Below are 9,684 nucleotides of genomic sequence, written 5' to 3' on the forward strand. Positions count from 1 at the left end.
GTGGTCTGTCCCTGCCTGGTGAGTTCACAGCTCCCCTTTCCATCCATTCCCTGGTTCCTTTCTGAGGGCTGTCAGTGTTTGCATGCAAAGGTGGCGTTCCCTGACTGACTTCCTGTCCCTGAGATGGAATGCAGAACTTAATCCTGGTGAACATGTGCTAGGGTGTTTGAACATGTGTGGTCTGTGCCTCCTTTAAGCCTCACCCTTAGAACATGTTTTGCTGCACATGTGAGCTACTGTTACCTTCCTAAACTTCTGTTTTAACCATGAGTGCACTTTTGTAACTAGAAGGAAGGCATGTAGTTTCATTGTGTGCCACTTACTGTCCAGATTTGTGCAAGCTTGGTTTGCTTTTTACAAGGGAGGACTAACCACTCTACATGCTACCCACTCCCCTGGTCTTAAGATACAATATTGACTACATCATCTTTTCCAAGCCAGCCTCTGATACTGGTTGAGCTGAGATGAACCACTGGTCTCCTGCAGCCCACAGCTGCAATCCTGGACACTAGCATGGGAACAGGCTTTATCCAGGCAGCCCTCACACAAGAGCCACAAGTTGCCCTGATGCACTGCTGTGGTCTTCTTCTGGAGCACTGGGTCTACCTGTTTCTTAATACTGTTGCCTGCTGGGAACAGCCAGGGCATTATGGCCTCTGGTCAGATATCCCTGTATCTTGGTTACTTTTCTCTCTTTGCTGAGACAAAATACCTGATGCCCAAAATTAAGGAAGGAAAGGTTTATTTAGCTCACAGTCTGTGGAGGTTTCAGTACATACTCAGCTGGCTCCAAGGCAGGGTGGCACATGGCAGAGGGCAACAGTTCATGGAAGCAGAAGATAGCAAAGAAGCAAGAGCAAAAGGGAGGAGTGGTGGCAAGAAGCCTCTTTCCCTCCCTTACATTGTGTGCAAACTACCCACCTCAGGGCAGGTATAGCACTCACATCCACAATTCCAGCATTGGGCCATAAATCAATCATAAATCTAAAAACCTGCCCCATGACTGCATGAGGATTTGGGGGGACATGCAGACACAAACCATAACACCCAGTCACACACATGAGATACCCTACATGTAGGAGAGAAGGATACCCTACCTGTAGGGGAGAAGGACCCTTCTTGGCCTACCACACACAGCTTATGCATACCATTCAGAGACTGGCAATCCTACCATCCTTCACCACAGCCTGACATCCTGTCATGTGGCCTTTCACTTTCTGCATCTTTATTTACCCTGACATGCCCCCAGGATGGCTTGGGTGGCTTTTCTGCAGAGCCAGTCTCACCTCATGTCTTGCCTCACACAAACACAGGTAAGGTTGTGTCCTAGGGTATTTCAGCATCTCCTGTCATACCTGTGCTAGGTCACATTTCCAGGTGAATAAAGACCACCTACCTTCATCAGGATGCTCAAAAGGGTCAAGTGTAAGGACAGATTGTCTATAGATGGAAGTATATATGCTATCCCTGAAAGGATGCCTGGTGAGCTGTTGGCCAAGGGAAACAGGAAGGCCAGGCTGATAGGCTCAGGGAACATCTTGCATCTGCCTCTCAGAGGTTTCTCCACCTTCCCACAACAGCCTCATCAGCTTTGTGAGAAGATCCACTGGGCCTGGGGAGCCACTCAGAAGTGGCTGCCTATAGGGAGCCTCAGGAAGTAAAACAGGAAAATTAGCAGAGATATCCAACCCAGGGCTGTGCCTCATGCATGTGGACTCCTAGGAAATGGAAATAAATACTGGATCCAGCATAGAACTCTAGGGTCAGAGCCCAGAAACAAAGCTCTGACAGGAATGTTGGCTCAGAGCACAACCTCAGAAGGTAGACGCTGGCTGAAGATGAGCAGTGGGCTCAGTGAAGGCCAAATCAAGTACAGAGAAGGATCACCCATAATGAAGCAATAAAGGAGTAATCTGAAGCTTCTCTGAAATGTTTGAATTTAAACATCCAGACATTGAAGAGGAGGTAGTGGCCAGAAAGAGCCAGGAGGATTTGAGAGAGAACTAAGTAAACATCCCAGGCATAGTAGTCACAGTCCTATCATTGAAGCACCAGGCCCACCGGGGACTCCTGCATGGATCAGCCACGCTAGAGCTTGGGAATAGGTAGCCTGGTTATGCTCTGAGAAACTCTCCCAAATGCAGCACAGAGTCGCCCGAAGGAATGGATATGCCCTTCAGTGTTAGGATTCAGACTAGGTGGTACAATGTGTATAGTACAGCCTGTTACTTCGATAATATTTCTGAAGAAATTTTTTATGAGAAATACTTGATGATTTTAGCTGGAGGAGTACCATCCATAATCCTTAAAAGAGAACACATTCACCATTGTTTTTATGTGTCTGTCTCTTGATCTTTCACATTTCTGTACTTTGTACGGTACCTGTAGACTCACAGAGCCCACATGTGGGCCTTCCCTGTGGTTTGTAAGCCAGAAGATAGAAGAACAGATGAGGTGACAGCATTCTCCTTAAGGATATGTATATATCCTCCCACAATCTGTCTTTCTGCTTTCCGGCCTGTTGTACAGCTGGTGGACACAGGCGCCCAGGGAGTAACTGGCAGTGCTCCCCAGCTAAATACAGTAGGCATTAGCTTTTCACATGTGTGGAGGCAAGGTCCAGAAGTTTACTAAACCCCTGTTATCACTTTTGCAGCCCCACGGAGGCCCCAGCAATTCCTGAGGCTCTCAGCAATCCAGAAGGAATGACAGAGCCCCTGATGCAGTGCGCAGCCTGGCTGGATGCCTATTTCCACAAACCTGCGGGCATCGATGGACTCCCCTTGCCTGCTCTACACCATCCCGTGTTCCAGAAAGGTTAGTGCCTGCCTTTCACATGCAGCCTGTTGGGAGCTCCGCTTGTGAACTATCACTGACATCATAGCTCATTTATTGACTACACCAACTTGCTATTTTCACATCATCTAGAGACAGGCAGCATGTGGCCAAACTGAAGGACAAGAGCTCGTGATCCCCGCCCATTCCAAGTGGTTGTGTTAGTTTTGGCATGTGGTCACATAATTCTTGGCAAAGGCAGTAAAAATGATGCATGCAGATCGACTCTTGACTCTCGCTGGCTGAAAGGTTTAAATAGGAGCACATCTGAATAGCAGTAAATTTTTCAATAAGCTTATTGTTAACTTAAACTATCTGCCTGCCAACAGCACAGAAAATGAGACTTGTACATGGACAATTAGCCACTTCCATAAACTCACGTGGTGACAGCTACATCATAGGCATCAACTAGATCTTCTCAGATAAATTTTAACTTCTCAGAATTACTGTAGTTAAAAGTATTCTTAAGAGATGAATTGATGTTGCTTAAATGTAGCATGCTAAAGGCGTTTAAAGTCTCTGATAACCTAAAAACATTTTCTTAGCATTTCTTTTAAAGTTTTTGTTTGAATCTGCTCAATGCAGAAATTTAACATCATTCTAGATGCATACCAGAAATTTATTCTGCATAGTGATTTTTATAATTATTTTAGTGTAAATGAATATATATTCATATTCAGATGTATATGTGTGGATATATACATATCCTTAAGGAAAAAAATTACCCTGAGATTTTAGATATGATACATTTAAAGCAGTCTTGAATTTCAACATAGTGCTTATTGAGTACAATTAAAGGTATTTTAAATGCTGCTAAGAATTTTTACTAAAAACAAACTTGGAGTTTTCAGTGAAGCAAATACAGAAGCCCCTGAGGTTGCACTAAATCTGAGTTTACTAACAAGGTCAGACAAGTATGAATACATAATACCAGGAACTTTTGTATGTGTGCACAAAATGCACTAGAGTATAGCTGCAATGAACTAGGCACATTATTCTCCCCTGTAACAAACAGAATTGTCTCCAAAGGTTTCTCTCAGTAGGAACTCCATAATTTCTAAGTGGGGGGTGGGTGGATGAGTGTTTTCAGAATACAGCACACATTTAAAGAACCTCTGTCATCACCCATAAGGCACAGAGGCCAAGGGTGCTGTCCAACCACCTTGCCCTGCCCCTGCCCAGCACATCACCCTACCTGCTACCCCTCCACCATGTGTCCATCCCCAAGAGTTGTGAGCCCACTGGTTGACCACATCTGACCCTGGCAGGGATGCTACTATATAGTCCGAAGAAGTGAGATGGGTTTAGTTTTTTAAGTAGGACTTGGGAACCTTCAAGCAACTAATTCCACTATCCACTGTCTCCATTTGATGTTACTGCCCTACCAGGAGCAAAGTGAAGCTGCCCAGCAGGCTCTTCTCTACAAAATAGGACAGGAAGTATCCGTATAATTGTATATGGGGTAGAGTGGAGGATATGAGCCTTTGAAATCCTAAATTTAAGATTTACTGTATAACTTAATGAAAAATGTAGAGGCCAGCAGTGCAAGAAAATTGCTAGAGTTGCAGCAAGTCTGACAGTGGTACTGGTTATAAGAGTGATGGCCCATCTCCCACCGAGTCCAGAAAGTCATGTGCCCTTATGCCAGACAGCCATGGAGGAGGAACCTCTGTGGCTGCCCACAGTGTAGGGCAATGATAATGGGATGATCAGTTACTCCTCAAGCTAGCACTTAGGCTTTGTGGCCTCATTGCTGCCCCACAGCAGTGTTTCCTGGCCCCTGATCCAGGGACTGACACTTGGGACTCCTCAGGTACATTTCCAGCCCCTCAGGAGACCACTTTTGCCCCAGTGTCCCTGGCTCAGAAGTCTACATCAGATCCACACAGGCTGTCTCCATGCCTGCAGATCATGCTGTGTCTTAGTGACCAGGAAGACCTACAGTAGCCATTGGGATAGGGTAAAGCCACTCAGCTGCTCCAGCCCTGCAGTTCAGGCAAGCACTTCTCACTAGGACAAGGTCATCTCTGGCTCAGTTTTGTGTGGGCAGAGCTCAGACTCCAGCACCTTTCTTTCTCTTGGTACCCTGGGACTCCAAGGCAGGTGCAGGACCAGAGTGTTTATTTCTGGTGCTTGCTCCTGAGACCTACAGTCCCCTGAGCCAGGCCCACCTGCCACAGTTAGTGGATGCTGCTGGGGATGGGGTTTCTCACACTCAGGCGTGTGCAAGCCAGGTTTTTTTAATTTAGCGCAATCATTTACTCCTGAGCAGAGACCAGGTGTATGGCTTTTACAGTTTCAGGAAGGGAGGTGGTGGCTGGTGCTAACACAGAATTAATTGGTACTACCCCCAGATGTGTAATACCCGCCGGTCTTTCTGGCATTTGTTGGGGTTCCCCTTTGTCCAGTTTGCATTTTATAACACCAGTGACATCAACAGTGAAGGAAAAGTCCCACAGAAGGAAAGTCTTCCAACTTCTCAACACCCTCTGGAAGCTGTGGGTTCATAAGAATCAATATTCTGTGCAGATAGAGAGGAACAGGCCCATTTGAAATAAATGTTTCCTCAGCCAGTTCTATTTTCTGTGCATTTTAATTTTTAGATGTGTTTGACATACTTTTATGTATCATTTTTCATCATATTCTTCTCAGATTCTATCCATTTCAACTTGTTTGAAAAGTACAAATATAATAGCTTGATCTTAGGGCTTTAGCACATTTAACTTTTCTTCCTGAAAGGCTGGCTTGCAACACTTAGGACCCACTGGTGCCAGGTTCTCCTCCTTCCTCATCTCCAGCATGGCCAATTCTGCTCAGGGCTCCCTTCCTGTTCAGGAGACCACCTGTCCTTTTCAAGGTCCTTCCATAAGACGAATATGCTATTCTTGGGTGGGTGGGTGTGTGTGTGTGTGTGTGTGTGTGTGACTGAACTCAGGGCCTCTGCACTGAGCTACAGTCCTAACCCCTTTTTTTGAGATGAGGTCTCACTAAATCATTAAGTTGCCCAGGCTGGGCCAAACTTGTGCTCCTCCTACTTTGGCCTCCCAGAGGGCTGAGATTACAGGCACGTACCACTGTGTCTAGCTCTGATTAGTTTGTTTTTTCAAGGCCAGGCCAAAAAACAATGTATTAAGTTGAATCATTTGACATTGCTGTTTTTGTATTATTTGTATATTTGTATATTATTATTATTTGTATTATTTGTATACATTTGTATATATTTGTATAATATACATTTGTATATTTGTATATATTTGTATAATATACATTTGTATATTACCAAGTAGGAAGAATTTCGTGTAGCACAAATTCTTTTCTTAAAGAATTTCCAAAGGTTAGTAAGTGATAGGTCAGTTACCTGGGCATTTGTATGGAAAGGGACAGTTAAACTACTCTTCCTGATCTGGAGTCTGGGTTCTGTGCAGCTGTCTTTTTTCTGGGCTGCACCAGGTGGGATTGTCCCTGGACATGGAAGGTGAGATCCCTAAGGGACAGCTTGTTTTCTCATTGAAGGAATCAAAATAGAACCCAACTGTTGGACACAGTGTGTTCTTTCTTGTCAGATTGCTGTCTCAGTAGTAGTCAGGTCATTCCTAAAATAACATTAGTCAAAGGTTTGTGTTTGTTTGGTTGTTTGTTTAGTTTGCTATACTAGTGTACTAAAAGTTTCAGTATTCTGCTAAAAGTCTTTCTCGGTTTTCTGACTACTTTAGAAACACCATTCTTATTGCACAGTGAATCGTTTTAAGAAGACCACTTTTTCCCTGTAAATTTCTTGTGCAGGTTAGCTTTGTGTTCGTTTTTTGCCAACAAATGCTTATCTAATGAAACCATGATTCTTGAACTTCGTCCTTACTTAATGTTTCTTGCATCATGAAATACTACTTAAACTTTTTTCTTACCACTCCTTGATGTCTTCATATTTTTTGTGTTAAACATGTTAATTGCTTTGTATAAGCTCCATCTTACTGTGGATTTAGAGATCTTTGTCAGTAGTAATGAGAATAGGAAAAGTAGTCCTTGCCTAAAGCACTTTTTCATAGTGAGCTCCAGAGGTGCAGACCTGAGGGATACCTGAGTGGACTTTCAGATGCAGAGTGAATGTGGGCACACTCTGCTCTCTCCCATCTCTGAGCCCTTTGACTCTGAGATCCTCTCAGCAGGTGTGGGTGGATGATGCAGCACCCAGGGGACATAGAGTGGAGCTGCTGACCCCAGGCTACTGAACTTGGGTCTGGGTTTGACCCTCTCTGCCACTATCAGGCGTCAGCAGGCACCCAGGGCAGGACAGGGTGCTGGCCCCCCACTGTGGCCTTATGCATGGTGGAACCTGCTGGTCCTTGCTGGGCTGTCTCACAGAGAATGGCTCTCAATAGATGAGTTCTGAGTTTTTCTTTTAAAGTGACTGCAATGTTCCCTTTTAAATGAAATATTTAACATTTTAATAATTCCTTCGTCACAGCTATTAGCTTAGCTATGAAATCCAGTTGTGTGGCAGCAATAAAATCTGCATTTCTACACCTCTGGCTACAGATGAGTGTTGTGACTCCCATTACACAGCCTCAGAAAGAATTCATGGTCTCATATTTGTGTCTCCATGGAACTCCTCATCTAAAGGGCCTCTCACAAAAACCTGCCAGAGAGTTAGGGGAAAGGCTTTTTGGGGAGTGAATTAATTTCCCAGTATGTCCTGGAAGACTATCTCAGTGGGGGCCATGGGAGGCCTGGAAGGCAGATAATGACCAACGGAGGGGCAGTGGAGTAGACATTTCCCTGGGTCCTTAATGGAATCAGCTTTTTAAAAATATACCTTGGAGAGCCAAGCAAGGGCTGATCTTGAACCCATCACCCTGTTATGCTGAATGGCCCAGCCTTGGCTCTTATATCGTGGCAGCCTGCATCTGCCCTGTCTTGGCACCTGTCATCTGCCAGGTGGTATCCATCTCCTGGGAAAGAGGCACTCAAGCCTCTACCTGAATGTCTAGGGCCACACATTTCACAGACCTGCCTTGCAGGTCATGTGTCCATCCTGAGTTTGTCTGCAGAGGGCCACTGCTATCAGGGGCATGTTCTCTGGACCCTCCCTGTAGTGCCCTAGCAAGGCAAGCTTTACACTTGCAGGCACCCTGCTCTGCTATTTTTCCCTGAATTTAACAAACCGAAACAAAACCATCAATGTGAAGAGAGCATAATGGCTAAGATAAGGGGTACATTTATAGGATCTGCTCAGGTAACAGTACTCTTTTCCCTTATTTTAAACAAGGGCTTATAAAACTTGTTGACCTTGCCAATATTACCTGGTGGAGATAGAAGGTGGGTAAGCCTCCTTCCTGAGCCCATTTATTGATTAAAACAAGCTAACAACACTGAACTTAAATTAAGTGAGAAAGAAACAGCTGGTAAAAATGTAATTCAGTCAACCTCAGAGCTGCTGAGTCTCTGCCAGGACAGCACATTTAGAAATCTGGGTCTGAGGCCTGCTGAGGCCAAGGCAAGGATCAAACAACCCAACCCAAAGCTGGGAGGGCATAACAGGCCCATGAACTTGAAGGCAGCTGGGACCATTTTCAGATATCTTAAATTAGAAGTGGAGCCCGCAGCCAGGAACACTGTCCTTATCCTCATGGAAAGTAAAACGGAATAGGTTTCTGTGCTTTAGAGCAGGAGAGAGGTCAGTGATGTAGTTCAGCGGTGGTAGCGAGTTTGCCCATCATGTATGGGTTCAGTGCCCAGTAGCAAAATCAAAACAAAACAAAAATGCATGGAAGAACAGCCACTTCCTGTAGAGGGCTCCTGTCAGTGCACAGGTCTTGATTCATGAGATCCAGCCCTGGGTGAGGCTCCCCTACATGGCTCCTGTCCCCTCTTCTGCTGACTGCCCGGTTCATATTAGAATGTTCATGTTATTTCCAGCCCCTCAGCAGAACAAAATGCAGGCTGTTCCCAAAGGCAGGGCCCTGAGTGAGGATTTCTTCAGGTTGAGGTGGTATACTGAGCATGAAGCATCATCTAGAGGGTTTGAGGGGATCCCCAAGGAGTCCCTGCAGAGTTCCCACAGAGCCTGTGAGGGGTAGCAGCTTTCCTGGTTTGCTCTGGTCCTGTCCACATGGGGCCAACCTTGCCTGCCCCAGTGCCCCACCCACCAGCCCTTCAGCTAGACTGAGCAGCTACATCTTGGCATGTTGGTGAATTTCACAGGCCAAAGAACCTGAGGCTCAGATCATATCTTAGTTCATTGTTTCTTAGTTTTTAACATGGCTCCACCTGGTAAATGCAATGAGCACTTGTTTTCTTTGTACTATGTAACATCTTGGACTAGGGGAAAGTTTCTAAAGGTTTAGCTGTGATTTACTTAAACAAACAGCTTCTTCAATTGCTCTTGTGTATCATTCCTTTAGTGGAACAGTATTTATATATCAAAATCATCTGGAAATCTCATCCAGAATATTTTGCCTACAAATTTCCATACTTCTCACCCTTCCTAAAGACATATCAAAGTCTTTGTCTAGACAAGCATACCCTGTTCTGAGAATTGCTGTAAAGTACCTTATTAAAATAAACCAAGGGCTAAGATGTAGCTCAGTGGCAGAGCGCCTGCCTGACATCTACAAGGCCCTGGGTTTGATTCCTAACACCATAAAAAGAAGATGATTCAGGTCTTAGGAGTCCTCTTGCTGTATTCTTTGCCTTATACTGAGTTTACCATTCCTAATAACAAGTTTTGTTTTGAAATATATAACTCTGCACATTTAAGAAGTGTTTTGTTACTGTGTGTTGACAGCTTAAGTTCTGGGTGATGTGTACATATGTATCTGATCTCGGAATTTGAACATAGCCAAACTAAAGGGT

General features: G+C 44.8%; 1 protein-coding gene across 4 annotated transcripts in view; it reads left to right on the plus strand.

The window, feature by feature from the left end:
- Nucleotides 1–9,684, plus strand: part of Mgmt (O-6-methylguanine-DNA methyltransferase) — a 272,039-nt gene that overhangs the window by 217,764 nt on the left and 44,591 nt on the right. For all 4 annotated transcript variants that reach the window (XM_005402022.2, XM_013503088.1, XM_013503089.1 and 1 more), the window contains exon 3: nucleotides 2,657–2,817. In XM_005402022.2, coding sequence (XP_005402079.1) covers nucleotides 2,657–2,817 — 161 coding nt within the window. The remainder of the gene's footprint in view (nucleotides 1–2,656; nucleotides 2,818–9,684) is intronic.

The sequence above is a fragment of the Chinchilla lanigera genome, unplaced genomic scaffold (genome assembly GCF_000276665.1).
Source record: "Chinchilla lanigera isolate Chin_1 unplaced genomic scaffold, ChiLan1.0 scaffold00076, whole genome shotgun sequence".
Taxonomy (NCBI): domain Eukaryota; kingdom Metazoa; phylum Chordata; class Mammalia; order Rodentia; family Chinchillidae; genus Chinchilla; species Chinchilla lanigera.